The 25,937-nt window shown below is 34.8% G+C and overlaps 1 protein-coding gene across 2 annotated transcripts in view; it reads right to left on the reverse strand.

Annotated features, from left to right (window-relative positions):
• Positions 1-5,611: 5,611 nt before the first annotated feature.
• The window catches only part of TNKS2 (tankyrase 2), a 56,990-nt gene continuing 36,664 nt past the window's right edge, over positions 5,612-25,937 (reverse strand). Inside the window, exons 17-27 of one of the 2 annotated variants that reach the window (XM_032491328.1) lie at positions 24,660-24,769; positions 23,794-23,982; positions 22,257-22,509; positions 21,326-21,408; positions 20,121-20,241; positions 17,313-17,410; positions 16,413-16,487; positions 13,949-14,054; positions 11,947-12,133; positions 8,920-9,076; positions 5,612-8,072 (exon numbers count right to left, since the gene is read on the reverse strand). In XM_032491328.1, the coding sequence (XP_032347219.1) occupies positions 8,010-8,072; positions 8,920-9,076; positions 11,947-12,133; positions 13,949-14,054; positions 16,413-16,487; positions 17,313-17,410; positions 20,121-20,241; positions 21,326-21,408; positions 22,257-22,509; positions 23,794-23,982; positions 24,660-24,769 (1,442 nt within the window). In that variant the 3' untranslated portion in view covers positions 5,612-8,009. The remainder of the gene's footprint in view (positions 8,073-8,919; positions 9,077-11,946; positions 12,134-13,948; positions 14,055-16,412; positions 16,488-17,312; positions 17,411-20,120; positions 20,242-21,325; positions 21,409-22,256; positions 22,510-23,793; positions 23,983-24,659; positions 24,770-25,937) is intronic. The other variant, XM_032491329.1, reaches the window with a different exon arrangement.

Below are 25,937 nucleotides of genomic sequence, written 5' to 3' on the forward strand. Positions count from 1 at the left end.
CTACGCTTTACTTCTTGTAATTTTGTAGTTTTATTTTCTATCATTACATGACTCAACTGAAATATTTTTGATGTGTGAAACAAGGGTTCAACTTTATTTTGTCCAGATGTCTCTTCAGTTGTTGCAAGACCATTATCTTTCCCACAGTTTCCTAATATCCTACCTTTACCATACACTGTGGATTTGAGACCATTTCATTCCAGTGATTAGCTTATTGCCAGTATTACTGTTTTAGTAATAGTTTAAAACATATTTTTAATATGTGATATGGCTAGCAGCCCTTCTGTATCCTTCTTTCCCAGATACTTTTTATAAGAATCCTTGTACATCTGTTTTTCCATAGTAGCTTTAGAATCAGTTTGTATAGTTTCCCACCCCTTCCCTCAAAGGGGTTGTTATATTAGGTCATGGCAAATTCATATACTTAATTAGGGAGAACTGAAATCACTGTAAGAATGAACTTTTCTGTCCAAGAATAGCATATGACATTCGATTTGTGCCACTTATTTTGTACCTATGTAACATTCAATATTTATTGTTTACTCAGATTACATTGTTGTTATAAATAGGATCATTTCTTTCATTACATCTTACAACTACTTTTTATGTGTAAATAGGAAGTCTATTTTTAAAATTAATTTTGTACCTATTCATTTTACTGAGCTTTTTTGAGTTTTTCAGATAATATAAATTATAAGCAAAAATGTTTACATTCTCCTTTAATATTGTAACTTTTTTTTTTTTTTCCCTTCTTGACTAACAGCATTAGCTAGTACTTCTGGAAAAATGTTAAACAGTGATAATGGACAATCTTATCTGACTCTTGATTTAAATGCTTCTAGTGTTTCTACATGAGGCTAGCTTCTGGCTATATTAAAACTGATTTATATAATACATATTAGGAGGTATAATACTTCTACTTTTATTTGCCAAATGCTTTTTCATCATCTAGGGGGATGATTATCTAATTTTTGCCCTGTGAGCTACTGATAGGGTGAATTACAGTATTTTCTAATGGTGAACCATCCTTGTTTCTTTGGTATGAACTCTTAACTGGTCTATTATTTTTACCACTTTATTGAGGTATAGTTTACATACCTTATAATTCACTCATTTTATATATATAGTTAACTTTCATAAACCTGTAACATACATGTTCAAAATCCACTTTAGTTTGTTTCTGTCACCTGAAGTTCTCTCACATGCAGATTTACAGTTAATCCCTATTTCCCATGGGTAGTATTCTGCTGGATTTTGTTTGCAATTATTTTAAAGGTGTGTGCATTAATATTCTTTTTTTGTATTACCTTGTTGAAATTTGATATTAATTCTATGCTCTATCTTTCTTTCTTCTTTTGCATTTGGTTTTAGATTTCTTTCTTCCTGGGGCTAGTTTTGGTCATTTATGTTTTACTAGAATATCACCCTAGGTCTCATATACATTTCTTATTTGCATGGAGTTGAGCAAAAATGTCTTTAAAATATTCTCTGTATTTGTGGTTACCCCCCCCAATAAAAATTTTATACTGTGGATTTATGATTTCCTTGAATCCACTTCATTCCCTTAAAGAATTAGTTTTTGCATTTATTTCTTCTATTCAATTGTTTTCTTGAATATTCATTAGTTCCTGCTTTTATTTTTACTAAGCCCTTCCCTTGATTTACTTTCAGTTCTATTAGTGACCTCTTATTTAATTATTTTGTTGTTTCTTATTCTAAGTATTTAAGGTATCAAAATATTTTAAACACTGCTTTCAGTGTCACATATTTTGATAGTGTTCTTTTTATCCTATTTAGTTAACTATTCTGCAATTTCAGCTTTACTTTCCTAGTTGAACCAAGGAAATGTCTGTGAAGTATCCAGATATTTATGGTTTTTTGTTTGCTACCTTTGTTGCTAATTTCCAGTTTTGATGAATTGTTATCAGAGGATGTTGTCTGTGTTATTTCTAGTTTTTGGAATTTATTAAAGTTTTCTTTATGATCAAGTGCATGGACAATTTTTGTGACTGTCCCACAAGCACTTGGGGAATAAGGTGATACACATGTATGATTCCTTCTTTCTGCATAATCTGTAATGCTACCTCTGGTGTATATAAAAATCCCATTTACACTCTGTTCATCAGTTGGTCAGGTGAACATATCCCTGAACCAAAAGTGCACTTAGTTCCTGGAGTATGGATGCTATCCTTGACGTCTGGTCCTCCTGCCTTTTTTTTTTCCCCTTCAGCAATGTTGAGCCTATTCTTAGCCCTTACAGATATTTCCTAGTCACTCTAGATTCTTTCACCTCTTTTAGGAGAAAAAAGTACATGAGTCACCTATTATTCCCGTTTCTGCTGTTGTTATTCATTTTTATACCTTTTTTCCACCTTTACAGTTCTATTTCTATTCATTTAGTAATTATTCCTAAAATTTTAGTGTGCATACTTAACAAGCTCTGAAGTTTATCAACATGTTAGTTTCTATCTTCTATATTGTCAAGCAGTACTTTAAATTCCACCTTGTTTTTAAAATCTCAAATCTATTACTTCTATAGTATTTTTATAGACAATGGTTAATTATAGTTTTATTTAAATGGATAAAATAGTCCTGCTAAAAAATTCAAAAAGAATAAAAGAACGTACAGTAAAAGGTCTCTTTAACACCTCTGTCCCCCTGGCACCCAGGTGTCCTCCCAAGAGTTTGTGTATCCTGGAGTTATTTTATGTATAAAGGAGCAAATGTATATTGTACTTTTTCCTATTTTATACAAACAGTAGCAAATTATACATATCGGTCAACTCCCTGCTTTTTTTCACTTACTGTATCTTGAAGATAATTCCTTATCAGTTAATACTTACTTACTCTTTTTATACATGACTATGATTTCAGTCTGTTTACCAATTTCTTTGTTCACCATGCTTCTTTGCAGTCCACACCTTCCTTCTGGATTCAACTGCTTCTTTCCTGAAGAACAATCCTATATGGGTTCTTCCAGCAAAATCTGAAGAAGTGTTTTTCATCCTCTTTTGAATGCTAATTTCTCTCTATAGAATTCAAGGCTAACAACAAGTTTTTTTTTTTTAAGCACTTGACAAGTGATTTTATTGTCTTCTGACCTATATTGCTGTCACTGAAAAGCCTGCTACCAGTGTAATTATTCCTTTGCAATGTCTTTTTTCAATTGCTTTTAGCTTTTTCTTTTGTCTTTTGCAATTGTACTGTATGTCTAGAAGCAGACTTGTTATTACTCTCTCTCCTAGATATTTGTTATGCTTCTTCAATTTGAGGATTCATGTCTCCTTTATAATTCTGGAAAAATCTTCAAAGCTCTTCCGTCCCCTATTCTCTGCGTTGGATCTTTTCCTTCTATTCTCCATGTCTCTTAGCCCTTTCCTGTTTTCCATTCCTTCCTGTTATAATCTGGGTATTTTTCTAATTAATCTTTTAGTTCATCAAGTCTCTCTTCAAATATGCCAAATCTGTGGTTTAATCTGTCCACTGACCTCTAAATTTCATTAATTATACATTTTTTAGTTCCAAAACACTTAGCTTTTCAGATCTACTTTGCCTTTTTCACACTGTCATCTTTTCTAATGGTTTTTATGTTTTCCTCTCCCACAATCATTTTAAACATTCTTATTCCATAGTTATTCTACATTAAATTTGTAGCAGGGGGGCAGTCCTCTAAGGTTGTGTCTGCTGACTTGCGCTTACAATGGATTGCTTTGGACTTTTGATCACGAGCCCATTTGAGAGGTGCTTGTTTCTTCTGTCCCATGGAAATGATGCAGCTTGGGTTGTGGGTATGTCTTCCTCCCCCAACCAGGCTGCTGTAATGTCTGTGTGCTTTCTCAGTCATTCCCAAACAGATCCTCAGGCACCTAGGGACTTATATACTTCACATTTTGAGCTTCTTAAGATTTCATCTGAACAAAGGGATCAGCGGCTAATAAATTTTGCTGCTTTAAAATTCTATGTTCTGTTATCTCCATAACAAGCAAGAAAACCCAATCCCTGGTCCTGGGGATTCAGAGAAATAATAATATAGTTACAATAAGCAGTTTCTGGCAAATATAGCACTTAGTGGCACATACAGAAAATCATTTAGCTCAACAACCCTATGAAATAAGTACTATAAGGCTTATAAAGGTTATGTAATTTGTTCAAGGTTGTAAAGTTGCTGAGGGGTAGGGTAAAATTCAAATCCAGATCCATCTGACCCTAGAGCCCAATCACTTAATCACTATTCACTCCACAAAAATTTACTGAGCAAATTATTATGTGTCAGTATGTGCTAACTGACGGGTCTAGTGGTAAACAAACACATGGTTTTCTTCTACCTTTCCAAATTATCTGTGAGGCACTAATTTTAAAAAAATTTCTTCTTTATTTCCAATTTGTTGCAGACCAATATTTTAAAGAAATTAAAAACTTTGCTTTGATGTCAAACTGCTATAAAAGTTCCCTCTCAATTTTTGTTTTCATCTCTCCATGGGCTGGTAACAGTTTGTAGACCAACCCCACCTGCAGGCCACTTTTGTGTAGCACTGGTCTAGAGCGTATTACTGGCAGACCATCTGGGGGCAGATTTGTGTGATGGTGATGACAAGTGTGAGTGGATTAACAAAGTGGAGAAGACACCTCTAATAATGGTGGCCTGTATGTGGAGAGCAAGAACCTTCTAAGAGGGCAAAATTTAAGTATTTTAGGTCACAGTCTTCCTCAGCTGGTAAGCATGAAAAGGAGGAGGTGGGTGGAGATTCAGGAGATGGTGAAAAGGCCACATTACAGTCTAACTTCATAAAAAGCTGACAGTTCTCCCTGTGAAGGATGTATACTACTACTTGCTTCCTCTGTTACTCTAGTTCTCTAACAGGATAGGGCAGTAGGTAAAGGGCCAATCAGGAATACTAATCACAAAAACTTAGGCACATTTATTTGCAAGTGTTCTTTCCTCATCACCCTGCAAATAACTGGATCACATCATACAATGGCATGCATGCTTAGGAACTAGCAAGTGAACACTCTAATGTTATCCCAACTGAAGCAGTAAGATAAAGCTGCTGAAAACTATTTCAAAGTCAAATGACTTACGGGTTATTTGCACCAATATTCTCCTCTTATGGAAAGCAGGGAACTGATCATAGACACTTAGCATATTGAAATCTAAAGGGGGGAGGGTATAGCTCAGTAGTAGACCCAGGTTCAATCCCCGGTACCTCCACCAAAATTAATAAATAAATAGATGGACCCAATTACCTCCCCCCATGACAAGACAAAAAAAAAAAAAAAAAAAAAAAAAGAAATCTAAAATACATACCTTATTGTATTTTCTTTTAAGAGTATTAATACCACTAAATTTAAGATTTGTAAACTTCTAAAGAGACTTCCTATATGACACAAAAGACAAAAAATATATTCTTCTTTATAGGTTAAAAAGATAGATTTCCCAGGAATGAGCTTTAAGGTTTGCCAAAACTTGTGTTGGATGGACAAAATACCTAAAAGCATCTTATAGCTACTTTTACCTTAAAGCATCCGAGTAGGTATGGTCAATGACATTCAGTATTTCGAATTTTAAACTGCAGTCTCTATCACTATTAGACTCAGAACTACATTGTTTTCCTACAACTGTGGTTTATTGTAATCTTAATCCATTTTCTCAAGGACCATTCAACACATTTATATTATTCCAGTAATTACCATGCTACCCAGAAAAACAAGTGAACAGTTTATTAAGAAGTAAATGAGGGTAGGGTATGGAATGTGATACAGTACAAGTAAGACACTCAAGATGGATATAATAGTACTACTCACACAGAAAGTTAAATCTCTTCAAAAAAAATTACAAGACAAAAGAAAAAGCAATTCCATCATTATAAAGCAAGATATTTCATGCAAAAACTTCAAAGAAATCCCCAGCCCCCCAACCCCCCCCAAGCTCCTAACAAACAAAAAGCTATCCGAAATATTGTCATGCTAACGTATTACCCACAATATAATCATTCATAGAAAAACAACACACTAATTAAGCAATGGATTAGATGAAACAACACAGGCTGCAATATTGTAAACTCATAGACCATGACGATTTTACATGACAAGCAATTCCAGATTCACTCATAGGGTGAGAAATATGGGCTAAATGTTGAGAGATAAGGTATGCAAATATAAACTCCATTAATTCATTTCATTATCTTCTAATTAAAAAATCTGGAAGCTTCCAGAACCTGAAAAATTATATAAAATTTGGCATACTCCATTTATGTTCCAAGAAATGACTTTAGGATCACATTTGCAATTATTAGAGAGCTATATAAAAGCACTTCATGGTCAGGAATTGACCTCTTAAATAATGATCACAATTTATATCATAGAAACAACTGCAGATATGCATTTGCTGTGATTAACTCTTACTCAAGACAAGAAACATGATTTTCTAGCACTTTATGTACAAGTTACTGCAAAGGCCCAGTTAATTTAGAGACCAAATAAAATGTAAAACAAACCTGAACTGGTACAGAGAGTGAAAGGGAACATCCTCATTAACAAAGACTTAAGAGGGTAATAACAATCTTGGCCAGCCTTCTGAAGGAACCAGAGTCAATAAATAGACTGCCAAGCTGCAACTCATGTCTCTGTACCAAGATGCTTTAGCATACTTCATAGAAAAGATAGCTTTATGCTAAAAAATAGGAATGGCATTTTATGGGATAGCATTCCCCTCCAACAGCTGCCAAACAAGGCCGGTCACCAGGTGGTACATAAACAAAGTGTATTTCCAATTGGGAGTAACATTATGATGAGGCAACCCAGGAGCAGAAGCACCCATCTCACTGCACCTGCCCATTCAGGAGGTCAGGAGAGAACTGGGACACCTGCATCTCACGGTTGTGGGCTGAGCTTATCTATGGTGTATACACTGGCTGCCAGTATAACAGTAAGACCAGAGGAAAAGAACAGGGAGAAAATACTTAGGAGAAAAAACTACCCACTCCCATTTGCTACTTTTTTTTCCCCTTTAGATTTCAGGTAATTAGAACATACTGGAAAAATTTCAAGATTACCCTTTCCATCTCTGAAATTCAACTTCCTATTTAAATTTCATGAAAAGAACATTATAATTGTTCAGTGGCAGAAATTAGCCTCTCTAAAAAATAGAAGTACTTGCTCTAATTTTCACAAAAGGACATGAGAAAATTTTCCAATGTGAAAATTTGAGTTTGAGGCCAATAAAGAAGTGTCTTTAATAATCCGGACCATCATAGTTAGAGCTCTTTGGAATGTGTGTTATACGTACAAAGTTATCACAAATTAAATTCCCAGAGTATTCAGGAACCAAGTTCTTAAATGGGAAAGATGTCTTAGGAGAGACAAATGCTTTCATCAGCAAATAAAATCTGATAAATCAATCTTTCCCAACTGACAAAGTCTCTGCTAACAACTCAACATAGCCTCTGGAATCAAAGGTAAAAGATCACTCAATCATGATGATGCAAGATGAAGTACAGATGAGCAGTCCATATGAAAAACATCTGTAAACCGCTGCAGTTCTAAAACAGTAGATTTATATTACAAAGCAATGTAAATAAATATTGGGCTAGTACAAAAGCTCTTATTTACAGTTTTACAAATGAAACTGTATTCAGTGTAAATGCTGTGTTTTAAAGAACACAGTACTATATTAGTAAAATGAGTTCTGTTGAGGGGAATTACAGTTTCTGTTAGAATCAATGCATAATGTATAAAAGATTCAAGTTAACTCTGTTTATAATTTAGTACAGACAAACCCAGTTTAACCTGGAATGGTATCTGTTAAAGTGCTGAAAAACAGGAAATATTTAGAAAACACTGTACATTATTAAAGCTTTATCAAGTCAGAATGTTAAAACTCTTTCACATTTTTTTATCCTTTTGCCACAAGCTTGTGGACCAGATGATTTTTCTCAGGAGTAAAACTTACGAGGCCACCAGCTGCTTAGATGATTTTAGGTTCGGTGGTGTTAGTTTCCTAAAACAACTATTTATCCATCAACCATACCTTCAGGTCTTACAATCTGGTAAGTAATTAAATATTCAGGATAAGCCTGGAAGAGAAAGATTAATTCAAATACTGGTAAACAAATTTTTTGAAAGGAGATCTCTTATAAGGATTCCTAATCTTCTAAATTAGTGCTGTGGCTCAGTATTGTCAAAGGGCATTTTCTGCAAACCTTACCTTGACTCCAATCCGTTAGATTCTGAACAGCAGGTCAAGGATGAGTACTAAGCACGTGTTTGTCTGTTTTTAGTAACTGAGCTGAGTCTGATACATATCCCCAGTTCAGAAACTGCTCTAGAGATGCTTCTGACTGGATCTGTCACTAACAGCAGGAGGGAATTACATATTTCTTTGCTACAGAGAGGTTAACTATTAAGTTATATAGGATTCTGATTAATTATACTTTACAGAAGCTAAAAAAAAAAAAAGATCCAGTATAACTGAAAATCTCAATAAAGTCTGTAGGTTAGATATAATATTATATTAACAGTATTTTCCTGATTTTGACAATTTTAAGAGAATGCCCTTATTTTTAAGAAATACACATTGACGTATTTAAAGGTAGAGAAACATGCCTATAACTTACTTCCAAGCAGTTCAGAATAAAAAATATGTGTACACATATACATATGCACAGGGGGGGAGAGAATGATAAAAGAGACTAAGAGAGAGAATGCTTAAATGTTAACATTTGCAAGACATGGGTAAAGTGTATAAGGGAATTCTCTTCACAATTTTTGCAACTTTTCTGTAAGTCTGAAATAATTTCCAAATAAAAGGTAAAAACAAATCCAGTTTTTAAGGTAATATGCATTGTCAGTTTAAAAGATTAGTAAGAGGTTAAAGTATGGCTCTAAAGCATTTTTGAAGATGAACAAATAAAACTGAATTACCTGTTCTCCTCTGTAGATAACATATTCCGCTAATGCTAGGCCATTTACACTGGGTCTACCAGTGACTGAGTGATGTCCTGGAGGAGAATGTGCCATTTTCATTGCACTGAACTGCAGGAAAGACTTTCCTAAGGTTACCCGGCAAAAGAGCAGCTGCCTGTAACATGTAAAAAGGAAGACAAAGCAGTACATGACAATCTTCTTCATGTACATACAATGTATAAGATTTTTAAATGCATTTTTACATAAATGCTTATAATTGTTTTTTATCATTTCACCCTTAAAAAAACTTTGTAAGAATGTCTTCTACTACTCTCACTAATGAAAGAATTTGTCACTTTAATTAATCCCTATTTTAACTATAAAACAATATCTTACAGAGATGTAATAATCTCACAGAGATGCAGGCTCTGCCTTCCTGTTTGTATCCCAGCAAAAGCACAAATCACAGTCCAAGTGGGAGGGAGGAGGAAGTTTAAGGGGCTTCCATGAAGTGCCTTACAAAGATGGACATTTATCCAAGTAAGTCCTGTTAATTCCACTGTCAAAATATGTCTGAAATCCATTCTCTTAATTCTACTGTCACCATTAAGTCCACATCACCAAAATTTTCACCTGGACTATAACAATGGCTTTTAAACTAGTCTTTCTGTTTCTATTCTAACTCCTGTTAAACTATTTTCCATCCAAGCAACCAGCGATTAAGGGAAAAACAACAAAACTCAAAAACCATAAATCAGATCACATTACTTTTCTGTTTAAAACCTTTCAGAGGCTGCTCACTGTGCCTAGAAGAAAATCCAAATTCCTTACAATGGCTCCAAATCCCTGAATTGTACTTTGTGTTCATTATGCCCAGGCATATTAGTTTTTTCCTTCTCACAGGCCAAACCTTCTTACCCCATAGCCACCATACATACTATTTCCTCTACCATCTGGAATGGTATGTATTCTACCACTCTTCAACCAATTAACATTCATTTTTCAGGTTTCAGCTAAAAGGTTACTTCTTCAAATAGGTCTTCCCTCACCAGAGGTTTAAGTATTACTCCCCCATTCCCCACAGGCTTATGATTGGCCAATGAACTTTTTACAAAAATTACTTGATTGTTTCTATAGGTAACAGGAGATCTGGTGGACTGATGATTCTGCAGCGGTTTACAGATGTTTTTCATATGGACTGCTCATCTGTACTTCATCTTGCATCATCATGATTGAGTGATCTTTTACCTTTGATTCCAGAGGCTATGTTGAGTTGTTAGCAGAGACTTTGTCAGTTGGGAAAGATTGATTTATCAGATTTTATTTGCTGATGAAAGCATTTGTCTCTCCTAAGACATCTTTCCCATTTAAGAACTTGGTTCCTGAATACTCTGGGAATTTAATTTGTGATAACTTTGTACGTATAACACACATTCCAAAGAGCTCTAACTATGATGGTCCGGATTATTAAAGACACTTCTTTATTGGCCTCAAACTCAAATTTTCACATTGGAAAATTTTCTCATGTCCTTTTGTCCAAAGACAGGCTATATAATTTTTATTCTAAATATGTCTTCCAGAAACCTTCTTTGCATGGCTAATAGACTCTCCATTATAGTCACAATCAGTCCCATGATAATCCAGCATAGAGAAATCTTAAGTTAATAAAACTTATTTCCAGACAACCAAGCATTATGTTCCAATGACAGTGCGAAGAGGTACTAGAACACTACTTACTACTAATAATCAGAACAATTTAACCTCCAAAGAATAAATGACAAGTAAAAATAGCAGTGTTCAATTTACAGAATCTTAAAAATTTACAAGCCCCCTAACCAGCCCAACTTATGATCTAAAATAGAAGTGGGCAGGAGGTCACTCCTAGCAAGGCTGACTTTATAGACACCTATTTGAGTCTAAATTAAGGGGGAAAACAATAAGCACAAAATATAAACAGTGTGTTTCCCTTCAGGACTACAGTCCTTCACCTTGGCAACCTTTCAAAATCAGCTGGGAAGCTTTTAAAAATCCCAGTGCCCACATCACACCCCAGACCAATTAAATGAGTATCTCTGAGGGTGGGACACAGGCATGAGTAGTTTTTAAAGCTTCCCAGGTAATTCCAATGTGCTGCCCAATCTGAGAACTACTGCCCTAGGGCTTCTAGGTAAGTGATTAGAAGCTTCAGCAGGACCTGGGAGCTCAGTAGAAATTCAAGTTCTAGGGCCCCAGCCCAGACCTACCAAGTCAACAACTCACAGGGCATGGCCTAGGAATTTGTTTTAACAAGCTCTACAGGTGATTGTGAGCTTGCTAATGTTAGACAGCTACTGTTCTAGGTCTGTATAAGTAGTGCCCTAACTACAAAATAAATCTCAGTAATTGATCTTGCTTGATTTTTCCAATGGCAAAAGGTAATTTATTTACTTATGAGCATTTTATCAATTAGGGCCAAGTTATCTGAATGATTTTAACAACCGAGTTAGACCAGGGTAACTAAAAGTAGGGGAAAAAAGTATAAAGTAGTTCTTTGATAATACGGTGCCTTCTGAAGGGACTGATGTATTTTATTGTAACTTTTCAAGTAATGATATGACAAACTGAGGATTAAGATCATACCATGGTGGGAGAGAGACTCCCTCGTGCATTGCCATGAAATGATTAGGTGTAGCAAGTAATACCATGTTAGTATCTGAATATTAGACGTTCAGAGGCCAGAGTCCTATAATATTCAAGAGCCACAATAAAATCTCTTTCATGCTCACTGATATGTTCTATTCCATATTCTTTAAAGCACCATGTGTTCTAATGATTAAATGAGTTGAATAGATCGAGTGCTTAGAACTGTGCTTGGCCCATACAGATCATTAAATAAATATTAGCTTAAATTATTATAAGTGGTGAGAGGGCCAAAAGCAACATGAAACATGCTTAGCTTGGATTCCTAAAGTTGTCCGAGATAATGCCTTGCCCTGAAAACATCAAGTATAAAGCCAGTTCTTATCTGATTCTTATAAAAGTAAATGAGAATAAGTGATTTCTTACCTGTGGCAAATGTAACAAGACCTGTCTTTGTGAACTGGACACCCAGTGCCTCCTCCAATTCCATATACATACTGATTGCTTTTGGAAGAGTTTTCAGCAAAATAGATCCCGGCTCCAAACATGCCACCTATGTAGGCATGCCTTTCATCAAAGCCTTTGTGGATAATTGCATTCACAAAGGGAGACCCTAAAATACATATAAAATTTTATCTTAGAAGAAAAACAACAAAGACTAAAGTCTCTTAAAGTGAAATTATTCAACATACACATACCACAACCACAATAAAGCAGAATCAAAACAGAAGGATATAACAAGTTAACTGTCAGCTGGCTCACTACTTGAGAATAAATTAGTTATTTTAGAAGAGTTCCTAGAATCAATGAATTTTCTAATAGGGTGGTGGTGCAGATGACAAAATAAGGACACATACAGATTCAACTAGAAAAATGAACAGAACACCTAAAATATCAATGCTAGCTTTATCAAATTCCAGGTTCCAAATTCATACAAACCCAGAACCAAGAGTCTTATAATTCACCTCGTATGGCAAAGCTGAATGCAATTAGGCCACGCAGTGACACCCACATCTATGTGCTTTCTCTAGATGTCAAAAGTGGCCAAGTGACTTCCATGTTCATTCTTTTCTTTATACCTCTTCTCTCCTATCCGTCCACTTCTCTGCCTTTTATCACTTGCTAATACCAGATTCCGTCTGTAAATGTAGTGTGTCCTTTCATTTCTTACATATTAACTTCTTTCTCCTCCTTCCTCACATGTGTGCCAACAAGGAGCTTAGCCAAAGAGGAAGAGGTACTGAGCACAGGAACCAGGCCAGGGAATGGGGTGAGAGTGGGGACTGGGAAAAGCAAATATAACACAGCTAACTGATTCATCAAGATCAGTCAGTGTCCCTGTTCATAAAGGGACAGGAAAATACACTGAATTCCACTTTACAGAAATACTGAAGAACAGAATAACTTATTCGAATTAATTTGGAAAAACCAAGTCCATTTCTATTTTAAACTAGAAAAAAATCATTCATTACAACCATCAAGTCAATACATAAATATGCTCTGTGCCAAGAGAGTATCATGATGATTTTAGGATTTTGGAAGAAGTACCATTTAGATATTACATACCAATTCAGTCTGTTATAGCCATTCTTCCAGGGGACTGTGAAATTTAAATGCTGTGTCTTATAGAACTTTACCAGTCTCTAAAAATTTTCTGTAGTCTAAGCCAAATAAAGAAACAGGCTGAAGCTATAATGTGCTTGAAGACTTGATAAACACTATTAATATCTACACTCATTTTTGCTATAAACTTTAAAGATCAATCAACCCTGCCAAGCTGCAACATAAACAGGAAATTTCAAGAATGACAAGTAATGGTGCTCTCAGTTCAACAAAAGTTCTCAGAAAACTCCACAGATTCAATGACAGTGGCTTTTAACTGAAGTTAAATGTAGCCTTGACATTTAGAATCAAAGTCAGAATAGAATGTATATATTCTTCTGAGGTGAATTTCAGATCTTATTTTTAATTTTAATTCAATCAACCAGTTAAAAATAAAACACCATTTTTCAGAATGATCATAATAAAATCTATTTTATAAGGGATAATATTAATAGTCAATATTCTCATTTCTATACTCTTCCCATTAAGATAATTCTACTTACAAACTGTCCATTGTAAAATATGCAATTTCAAAAGTGGTTGGGGGGGGAGGGTACAGCTCAGTGGCAGAGTGCATGCCCAGCATGTGTAAGGTCCTGGGTTCAATTCACAGTACCTCCATTAAAAATAAATAAGTAAACCTAAATTACTTCCCCCCTGTTGAAAAGAGGTTGAAAATATAAATGTAAATGTCAAAATTTACAGAAATAATGTTTATTTTTTTAAAATGACATGAGGAACATACAAATACATCATTATCTCATACCTGACCAAAAACTCGAATGTGGAAGAGGATGGTGGTAGGGGAGGGAGAGAGTAATCTTACCATGAAATAGCATTCTTTCATTTGCGTGGTTGTGGTTTTCTTCAGAAACTTCTTTTCTCCTGTGAGTATATCTTTCCCACAGTTTCTTGTTACAAACTTTCTGAATCTAAGAAACCAGAAAAATAAAATCTTTAGGTCATAATTACTTAGCTATTTGTTAATCTTCACCAAAAATGGGCTACACATATGGCCAGAAGAGAGGCAAAACGTTTCTCTGAAATATAAATTATATGTTATTTTTGGTCAACTAAAAAACTGAGTCCTAACCATAAAGATGAAAATATAATTACATTTTGGAAATAAAAAGCTACAAAGGGGAAGAAAGCTACATATGGCTATATATAAAGGTCAAGAGTACTGTTTTGTTTTTAATTGAAGTACAGTTGATTTACATGTTGTGTTAGTTTCTAGTGTAGAGTATAGTGATTCAGTTATACATATATACTCTTTTTCATTTTAGGTTATTACATGTTACTGAATATAGTTCCCTGTGCTCTAAGAGTACTGACAGAGTAGGATGTTATTGCTTATCTAAGAGTACTGTTAATTGATTAAAACACTTCTCATTGTTTTAGAATTATTACTAAAACATCTCCAAATCAGACATGCTGAGTTCTGTAGAGAAGTATAAGACAGACAATGGTATCTTTCCCACCCTTCTGCTTTATCTGGCTCAAAGTACCATCGTTATCTGTTTTTAATTAAAAATATCTGAAACAGCCACCCCCTCACCCCCACCATACCCACCTACTACTAACTTCCTCGACCCTTTCCTATTCTTCCGTTACTAAGATTTTTGTCTGGAGGAGAGTTAAAGATGGATTTGGTTTCATTAGGAGTATTTCCAGGATCAACACTCACAATCCTACTGTTGTTTCTTAGCTGTATGTAAAGTGCTTCAGCCCCCTCCGGGTCCTACAACACATCTGGGAGCTGGTGGTTTTAGTCTTGGTTCAAATTAACTCAGAATACCACCACAGACACAACCAAGGAACATAACTGGCATAAAGAGCTCTCATGAGTGTTAAAAAAAAAAAAGTTTTATCATTGAAAAAATTTTCATTAAATACTGCATTAAAACATTTTATAGAGGAAGAAAACAGCATTATCTTTCCCAAATTCAATACTTTGGAAATCAAATACATTTCCTCTCTCCTGCCCTCACCCTTAACAAACCTCTACACATTGTTTGTTACTGCCTACAAAGTTGCTTGACTGAAATTTGCCTGTAGTAGGCATAATTATTTATCTTATTAAAAATTATTACATATATGTCCATGAATAGAAATCTCAAGATGTCATCTTATGTCATACTATGATATGACCTAATAAAATACAACTCCCAGAAGAATGACCCTACACCTGAATAATGTGTGCTTGTTTTGCCTCTTATTTCTGGGGGGAGGGTACATAGCTCAAGCAGCAAAGCACATGCTTAGCATGCACTGAGGTCCTGGGTTCAATCCCTAGTACCTCCTCTATACACAAATAAATATAAATACATAAACCTAATTACCTCCCCCTTCTCCACCAAACAAAACAAAACAAAGTAAATCTTATTTCTAATAGTATGAACATAGCAATCTTGACAAACAGATTTAGAATTCAACAACTCTAAAATATGACATCTATTATTATACTCATAACAGTATATTATTGTGAAAGAGTAATACAACATGGCTGAAAGATTTGACATTGTTAACTTTTGAGTTTAAAATTTAGGTATTAGAAAGGTATTTGCCACATTTTAATTCTAACTGTAAGTCTTATATTTACAATTATTAAGAGTTTATCAATGTAGTTAATACAAAATCATTATACATCTCCAGTAGAATATGCAGTTTTGTTTGCTATATAGCTCAGAAAAACAAGCAAAGTTGGAAAAAGTCCTGAGAAGAGTAACTGATACACACCAATAAGAGACAGGACTTCCTTTAAAACATTTTTAAAGACTGCTTTTGGAAAGATAGAAGGTATAGAGGGAGCAATAAAATTACAAAAAATGGTATGTATGGGGAATCACAGACACCTGGAGTAACCACAATTAGGAAAAATTAAAAAAACAAGCAAACCATAAATAGTTACGGTGTAACTATAAAGACAGAAGTCCTCCCATGAGCCACAAAAAAATTCAACTTGGTTACAATAGCAGTTTATATATTAATAATAGTGTATATATATTTAAAACCCTAAACCTACAGGATTTTTCTTTACCCCAAGATAAAGCATAATCCTTAAACTTAAATATGCTCAACAGAAGATAAATTAGTGGTTATGAAAGCAGTACAGGGATCTGAGGATCTTAACCTTCCAAAGACATATTCTTTCCCAAGATATCTCCTGGGGCCACATGAAAGACTTATTGGGATGGGCAGATCATTATATTCTTATGAAAGAATATAATCATGGCTTTAGGCTTTGAAAACTATGTTCTCAGCAAACTTTATTTTCACCAACTTATTACCTTGAGAATATTGTATCTGTTGAAGATTCCACCTGCATGACCTCCGTCTCTATGCTCTCGGACTGTACTTTGCATCTGATGAGAAAATATTTCAAATATATGTACATTAGCTTTTATATCTTTTCTGATTATGGTTCTTGATGCATATGATTCTATTTTTGAGAATACAAAATGGGTTTCTAATATTTCTGCTGTTTAAGGAATGAGTTCTGTAAGTTCACAAGTACTATTTTCTAAAGATAGCTATTAGCTAGTACAATCTGAAAATATATATAGGTGAAAATTATATAATGCAAACTAAAGGAAAAAAAAGAAACAAACAGATGCATGGGTGAGCTAAACATACGAAGCTTGACATACTAAAAAAAACCCTAAAGATTTGTTCCCATTTGTTTTGTTCTAATAAAGCACAATTTGTATTTCATTGAGAGTTGGAGTTTCTTGAGCTTTAGAACTAAATCTCACTCAACTTTATATCTCTGTGCTCAACTCACAAACATAGGGTATAGTGTTCTTCAGAGTATAAGGCATTATTCAAAGATTTTAGTGAATCCAAGAGTTTCGTGAAAAGAAAGCTAGAAAAAAATTTCCTAGATAAGCAGCACCACATATTCTGGGTTTTATCTAAGATACTGGGCTTTGCTATTGCCTTCATGAAGGAGGAGAATATTAGCCATCTTCTCTCCAACAGAATTTTGTGTTAATATTAATTGTAGTGCTGAACCAAATTATTAGAATTAAAGTTTACAAAGATAGTGTACCTTAAATGCTAATTTCAGAAGTTTTCCAGGTGGTAAAGAGTTAGGAACAATTAAAAACTGCTACATGTTCTAGTAGATCTGGAAACTTTCTGGAAATTTAGTTATTGAACCAACATTTATTTAAGGTATATGAACATACCTCTTCCTCCACAGACTGAAATTCTTTATCATCTGGAGACAGATCTATGAGAATAGTTCCACTTCCAGAGGTGTTCAAAGTTAAGTATGGGTTAAGACCTATCAAATGAAATTTGAAGGTAAATAAATTTTTTTTTGCCCAAAAAACCAATTGACATTAGCCCAAAATAAACACCTGATTTATTGGATGCTTACTACCATTTAAAAAAACGTTTTATTTTGGAATAATTTAGATTTACAGGAAGGCTGAGAGCACAGAGGGTTCCTGTGTACCCTTCACTCAACTTCCTAATGTTACCATCAGGAACATTAATGTTCCTTTAATGTTCCCATTTTATACACCCATAGTACACCTGTCAAAATTAATTATAGACTTTATTTGGATTTCACCAGTTTCCCCCATTAACGTCCTTTTTCTTTTCCAGGATGCAAATAAGAATACCACACTGTATTTAGATTACTAATTTTTGACCTTAGAAGTCCTAAGGTTTTTGTGAGAATAGTTCACAAAGTCTTCCTGGTCTTTATCTTTTATTTGTCAATGTTTTCTTCTTCAAATTATTTCCTTTACTAACTAGGCCGCCCTTTCAAGCATTTAGTTCCTTTATTTTTTGTAAAAATGAGGAAGAATCATGACAGAAACCTCCATGGTCTCAGGTAATTTTAAATCATCCTAGAATGAGAAGGCATAAAGTTTACTAACTATGGAATGCTTATTATAACCCATTAATAGAGTTTTTAATTTAGCAATAAATTTGTCATATTTTCTGAATGTCAACAGTCACGGAAATCATACATATTTTTGTATCTTTACTCTCATAAAAGCTTTTAAAATGAAATCTTATACAGAATTTTCTAATTTCTTTGTTCTGTCTGTAACACAACTCTCCTTTAATCTCTGTAAGATCTCCAAAGTGCCACCGTTTTCCCAGGTAGGGCTCAAGTCCTTTACTACTGGGTAAATGCATGGTGTTTTGCCTATGGAGATTAAGAGCACTGCTCTGGTCTGAATAATACGACTACCACCAATATGCCAAACTCTCATAAAACCTTTTAGGTATGGCTGAATTACAAAGTCTATAGGAAGTATGGAGACGATACAAAAGAGAATATTTTACAGAATAAAGACTGTGACAAATGTTTGACTAAGGCATCTTTGGGCAGCCCCAAGAAGACATCAGTGCTGAAAGATCAGGACAAGTAACCTACTGACTTGATAACACAGAATGACAGCTAAGGCTGTTAAGTCAGCTAGATGAGAGACTCTCAGAAGCTTGCCACTGGTTCCAGCTTACAAACTGAGTACAATATAGGTATAGAATATTGGCTTCAAACAAAGATGAGGAATGTGGTAACTTTATGGAGGAAAGTGACCCTGATGTGCTAGGTCAGACACAGTCATTCCGTGTTGTAACATTTTTCCTCCATGTAGGAATGAAAGTTACTACCCAATCGTAGCTGGATGTTACCAGAATGACCAGAGGACCAGAGGTGGTATGGAGGTATGTACCTCTGACACTTGGAGGCAGTGTATCAGTCTCCCTCACTGTTTCCTGAGCCTTTCAACACAGACTTAACTGCTATCCTACCAGATCTGCAGTGTTTCCTAGTAGTCATGATGGCAGTCCACAACAGAGGAATTTAGTTCCACTTCATACTAACATTCCAGGCAGCCATAAGGTGTCCCTCCTCTTCATCTTATAAAATTTTGTCTTCTATACTAGAAATATCCAAGACTATCTCCCATGTTAAACATTTTGCCCTGGTTCCTACCAGGCAAAGAAAGAGCATCTACTTTTAATCAGTTCTATTCCAGAGTTCTAGTTTAAAGCATTCCTTAACTTCAATCACCTAATTTACAAAGCTCTCTCTTTTTTTTCTTCAAGGGATGGACCCTATCCTGGCTAGCATACACTCTTCCCTAAAACTTCCCTCATTTTTGCTAATGGAGGTTTATTTTTAACCCCAGTTGTACGGCCAGGTCTTCAATTATAGGATGCTTCTGACCCCAGGATACATCATTCCCTCAGTTTAACAATGAACTTAAAAAAATAGTTTTGAAACCTAAAACAATTCATCTTTTATAACAAGGACCTGATATGCAGGAAGTGTTAATATCTGCTGAACAAATGCAATTTGTATTTTCCTTAAGTATCAACATTCAGGACAAATGAAAATATTATTCAACTTTATTTCACTGTTTCCTCAGTTACAACATTATTGTTTCCCAATATTTTAGCTGTAAGTGTTTAGAATGTAACTATTTACAACCAAAGAGATTCACAATATTATTTTATGGAAGGCCTGACCACCTAGTCATTACCCATTATATTACCACATGAGATACCCAAATTCCAGACCTCTTAGAACAACACAATTTTAGAACTGTAACTTCAGAATGGAAATAACAGAAAAAACTTCAGATTTAAGGCAACACCCAGATTTCTGAATGGCCCAGAAACTTCACTTAGGTTCACAGAGTTTAACAGTAGCAGATTTAAGATCTGATCTCAGGTTTCCCAAATCCTAGTTAATACTCTTGGTGGGGAGAGTATAGTTCAGTGACAGAGTATGTGCTTAGAATGCACAACGTCCTGGGTTTAATCCCCAGTACCTCCATTTAAAAATAAATAAATAAACCTAACTACCTTCCACACAAGACAAAAACAAATAAATAAATGGATCCCCAGTTAGTGTGCTTCTTATTAAGTGGACTCTCTCTTACAGATTTTAAAATTATCATTTAGTAAGTTGAGGGCTGCCTTTATAGAAACTGTTAAAATAACAGGAATGATTTAAAATGAAATACCTTGTTGTCCAGAAATAAGTCTCTCAACTCCTTTAATTAGTTTGTGTCTATGTCCATAAGCATTGATTCCAATCTCCTTCAGTTCCTTGTGCCCCATCTCAACTAATACATCCAAAGTGATCTTACAAAAGAGGATGAAACTGTTTAGAAGACTCGTTTGGAAGACATTCACATATTGGTGTTCTCACAATGTATTAGATTTATACATTTATTGCAAATTATTTTGAACAGATTAGAAACAAAAGCACATCAGTTGTTAAACTGAAACTGAGAAGTTGCAGCTAATTAAACAAAGCTGAGTCACGAACTACCAAAAATACCGTTATTTTCATTTAGCATAAGGACCCAAGAAAAACTAAACTGCAAAACAAAAATGCATCCTCAAATTAACCACATTTAGGCACACTATTTTATCTTTTCCACCATCACTCTGCATTCAACCTATTGGTACAATGTCTTAATGTAATGCTCCTACAGACTCTGGACTATGCTGACTGATATTTCAGCATCATTGTTCAAACTAACCCTTTTACGTCCTCAAATATATTATTCCCACTGTGTGAAACTGAAGACATTTTTAAAAAATCTGTTTTATTTACAAGTTTTCCATGAAGCTTTCCCTGAATAGTCCACCTTGTAGTAACCCTTCCTTTCTTTGAATTTTTACTCTCTATACCAAAAACTTAACTCTTCACATGTTCCTATCATATCTCCGTAACTAGACCCAAAGTTCCTTAGGGGTAAAAGTCTAGAGTAATTTTATTTTCTGAACTCAAAATATCAGTAACTATATTCTGACAGAACACTTTAAATTCGGACTGGTCTAGAAAAGCTCAGATATATAGTTGGTGTATACCTCTCCATAATGGCTGGAGAAGTGTCAGGCTTAGAATGGGTTGTGATTGACACAATAGAACTGAACAAGCTGAGTTCAAGGATAACTTACTTTTAAGAACTGGATAGGCTAAACTTATTCAAGAAAGCTATTTTACTGTTACTATATGAGAATCAATTTTTATGTGCTAATAAACTGAACGGATATTCCAAGATTAAGCCAAATTAGAAGAGATTGATTTCCAATCTCAAAAAAAAATCCTTCTCACCTGTCAACAGGTTGAATGGTTCAGAGTATTTCAAGCATGTCCCACTTATTCCCTTGAGGTTCTAAAAAATATCAAACCAAGCAAAACAATTCATGTATTTACCTGTTCTCTCTCAAATATATCCATTAAGTGTTCAAGCCCAAGATTCCTTACAAATTGAGTTATGCTAAAATCTACTCCTGGAACTGGAAAATAAAAAAATCAGAACATATAAAATTTCATGTCAGAATAATGTACATCAACATTATAATAGCAAAGTTTTATGATACTGTTATGTGCATGAAGATTGTAAAGATGAAGCAAAATATTAATAGCCATTTGGGTTATAATATTAAGCATAACATTAAAAATTGCAAAGAGAAAGCTATAAAATTTCCACATCATTAGAAGAAAGGGTTAAACAATGGGGCACTCTCATGTTACAAAGAAATCTTTTTTTTAAATTTTATTTTTAACTGTATCTTTACAATAAGTTCCCATTCAGCTTAAACTAATACAATTCTGTCAATTATATCTAATTGAAAAAAAAAAAGTTTCCCTACCTTTGAGGATGTAAACTACTTTATAAAAAAACTTTGAAAACAAGGTCCACATGTTGCATAGAGTGAGATGGATTTTGACAGGTAAAAGGTAAAGAGAACAGTTCAATAGACTGTAGGTATGTGTGTCTTTTTCTTTTTTAAAGTGATATTCAAAATTAGGTATTTTGATGTAGGGTTGAAAGTATTTCATAATTCTGTAATAATACACTGGAAGAGGTAAATAAAGGCATAACTACTCAAGTAAAAGCACTTCTATACCTTTCAAAAAGCATATTTATATCTAAAAAGTAGGTTAGCAGCAGAACACTCATGAATTCTCAACTTGGAGAAACTTTCATTAGGAATTCTAATAATAATGTAAATAAAACAATAAAAGGTATGTTAACTAATCTGATACTAACAGTTGTAGTTAAGGTCAAAAAAAAAAAGACCTTAGCAATCCAAACAACAAATATGTGGCTACGTTAAGTTATTTTGGCTGAATGTCTCACCTTCCTTTTTCTCCAAACTGGATGCACCCTCTGTTCCACTTGAACTAACAACTGAGGACAGTTCAGAAAAACTGGCAGATAAGTTGTCAAGACTGCTGGCTGCAGAAAGGCTTGATGGGCTGGATGGACCTGAAGACAGAGCATCTGTGGTGGGTCCTGGGCTTCTCACACCATTGAGCACTTGAGGTTTATAACATGAAGGCAGAGCAGAAGGGGGCATGGCTGCTGTCAGGAGAGCGCTGACATCATCTGCCTATGGCACAAGTCAGAGAGAGAGAAAACCTGCAGTAAGCAAGTTTTAAAATTCTGCTAAACTCCACAGAACACGTTTAAAAATATGACAAAAACCCAGCAGATATGAACTAGAATCAGACACTCACAGTTGGTATATAACATTTTAAAATAGTATTAGCATAATTTATTGGGCACTGTTTATGTATCTGATACCATGCCAAGGACTTTGAGTACATCACCTCATTTAATTCTCATATCAACCAGATCTATTTTTTCCCCATTTATAGATCAGGTAGTTGAAGCTTAGAGGTTACACAATTTGTAAGACTGTACAATTATAAGTGGTAGAGCTGGAATTCTAAGGCAAGTCTGTTTGATTCTAAAGCCCACGCATGTTCTCTAGAGCACTGTTTCAATGTCACTTAATTATAGCTGGTGGACTAACATATGGGCAGATTAAATTAGAAAATTTCACTTCTAAGGTAGTTTGGAACTGGAAGGACATTTCCCTGAAGAAATGTTACAAATATGGTGGGGTTGTCAGCCTGCTAAGAAAATTCTATTCAACTCTCAATGCAGCTGAACTGAATCAGCTTCTCAATGTAACCTGCAACACTGGAATCTCTCTCAGTAGAAAGCAGTCTGCAGGACAGACTCCTTTTCCTTCCCACCTCAAGAAGAACCTCTTCTCCCTTTCCCTCCACTGCTCTGGGTCACCGTCCTTAGTGGCAGAGGCAAGAGAGGCACCTGTGTCACAGGTGGAGAGATGGAGGCCACAATGGAGACACCTACAGGAGTTTCCTTGGGAGAGGAAGGAAAAAAGGACTTCCCAGGGAAAACTGGAGGAACAAACTTGTTCCGTGAATAGTTTTGGTAGGGTAAGCAATAACATTTTGGGGATGAGGCAGTGTTGGGAGGGAAGAAAATCTCTACAGCAGAAGACCTTGCAGCTGCACCCTGAGGGTAATGTTCCCAGCTTGGTAAGTTCATAAGGCCCATGGACCTGTACCATCTTCTGTTCTGTGTGCTGTAACAGCATTCACTGAAGGCCTTGCCTGTTTTGTTTCCCAAATAATGTAAGCAGCTATACCTTATACTTCTTTTTCCCATTTTTAAAAGCACTCAGCATACAATAACTGATTGATAATTCTATTTACTTTTTATATTACCTAAGTGGTCCTAAATTTAAATTGGGCTAAAAATCAGATTTTGCCACATTCACCATGAAGACATTTTATATATACCAAGTGAATTTTACAAAGTAAAGAAAGCAGTGAGATTTTTCAAAGAGCCCATGACTTACTGAAACTAAATCTAAAGGTGTTTGTCCTTCCTGATTTTTAAGAGTAGGATCAGCTCCATGGGCCAACAATAAAGCACAAAGCTGTGTCCGTCCCTTTTGGGCTGCTTCGTGCAAAGGAGTGAAAGCCCATTTGTCCGTAGCATTAACACATGCATTATACTTTATTAGCAAAGCTGCTACATCTACGTGCTGTGAAAGAGAAAACTCCTGTTACAGTCTGAAATATTACTTCATCACACTTTAGTTCTTAAAAAGAAAGTAGCTATATACCTATTTTTCCATAGTTTTAAATTTACTCTAGAAATGAAAAACTGTTTCTTCCCACCATCACAATTTGTGGGTGGTTGATTAAAAATTACAGTAGATGTTTTAATAATTTGAGAAACTAGATAATAGTTAAGAATTCTACACAGGAGGGAACTAAAACTAAAATGATAAACAGTTTCTCATTTATTTAAGTGTTATAACTGCTAAACATCAATTTATAAACCAGCAATCGTCCTCAATTACTCAATTGAAGATGGTCAGTACTGATGTTACTACTCAAGGATATTGTAAGTCAAGAACAATGCATCTGATCTTTACCAATTCGTATGAATCCCAGCGGGTTTTCTGGGCCCCAAACAAATAAAATCATCAACATCTCACAGAAAATAAAAGATATGTACAAGGAAAGACAAAATGTGCTGCATGTCACACAGCAAGCTACAACAGATTTAGATTTGAAAATTCGAAGTAACCTCTTTGGTTCTCAAATTTACTTCTCTGTAAAATTAGAAAGTCAAACTAAATTCTCTTTTAATTTCAATACTGATTCTCACTTTGAAAATTTCAGAGATTTTTAAAGGTAACATGGAAGAACTTACCCCATAAGATGCTGCATTGTGTAAAGGAATAAGTCCTCCTTTGTCTTGAGCATTCACATCAGCTCCATGTTGCAGCAGATACTCTGCAACTTCTAAATTATTATAACCAGCTGGTTAAGAAAAGAAGTAAAATTACTTTCACTTTTTCATATAAAAAATAGCTACACATATGTATATATCTATATATAAAGAACAGACATGATTTTAAAAATAAGAGATTTTATAGAAATCTGAAATTCTTCAAAGGAGTCTATTAAAGATTTATCTTATGGGAAAAAATTGCCCACTGGCCTCAGGTTGGAAGCTTTCAGTAATGATACCCATTTGTTTTAGAGACTCTAAAGTTATACTGATTGATTTACTTAAATCTTTCCTTTTAAAATGTTCCCACCAAAGTCCCTGCCTTCATGGTTGTTGTATACACAGTTTCTTGAACTCAGATACATGGTCTCAAAGCTGCAAGCAAAAGGCACCCAATCTATATAAAAGCCAAGTTAGGAACACAAGTGGCTGACAGAGCAGAAAACACACCAGTGTGGGTCTCAGGGCCTCATATCCCCAGAAGGCCACAAAGACATGCTTTTTGTTAGAGAGAATGTAGAGGTACACAACTCTACAAGTCTGGCAGCAGAACCAATTGCTGCTAAAGCCATGAAGTAAAACTTAGCATTTTATAAATGTACCATAACTCCCCAGCTGTCACCCTGAGAACTCAGCTATCTTAGTACATGCTCATGGTAAAGTAAGTATATTTCGTTTGACAACCATAGTTTGAAAGTAAATCTGGAACTTAACTTTGCCAACGTAAAACCGGGTATCACCTGAAACTTTAAAATAGTTCAAAATACTTTATTCACATTCATTTTCACTGTAGTTTTTTAAAAAGCCTTTTGCTGAATGATCTAAAGCAAAAAAACTTTAGTAAGGTCAAGTAAAGAAAAACAAAACTACGAAACTAACATAAGCTAAGTACTACACCAAATTCAAAAGTCCTTCCAGGTCTCAAGGTGTAATACCACATAAATGAGGAGAAATATTTTGTGTATACAACATATTTGCCACTTACAAGTACAACACAGACAAATAATAATGTTAAATGTTCTAGATAAGCTATCATTAAAATACAAAAAGCTTATATAAATAAATATGCACAGCACAATTCAAATCAGAGGTCAGGCTACATCTTGTCTTACAGGGACTAGAAACTCCTGACTGCCAGGAGGAGGAGGAGAGCTTTTTCTCACCTTGTTAGCATTTGTGGCTTATCACTTCAAAATG

This window comes from Camelus ferus, chromosome 11, assembly GCF_009834535.1.
Source record: "Camelus ferus isolate YT-003-E chromosome 11, BCGSAC_Cfer_1.0, whole genome shotgun sequence".
Lineage (NCBI taxonomy): Eukaryota > Metazoa > Chordata > Mammalia > Artiodactyla > Camelidae > Camelus > Camelus ferus.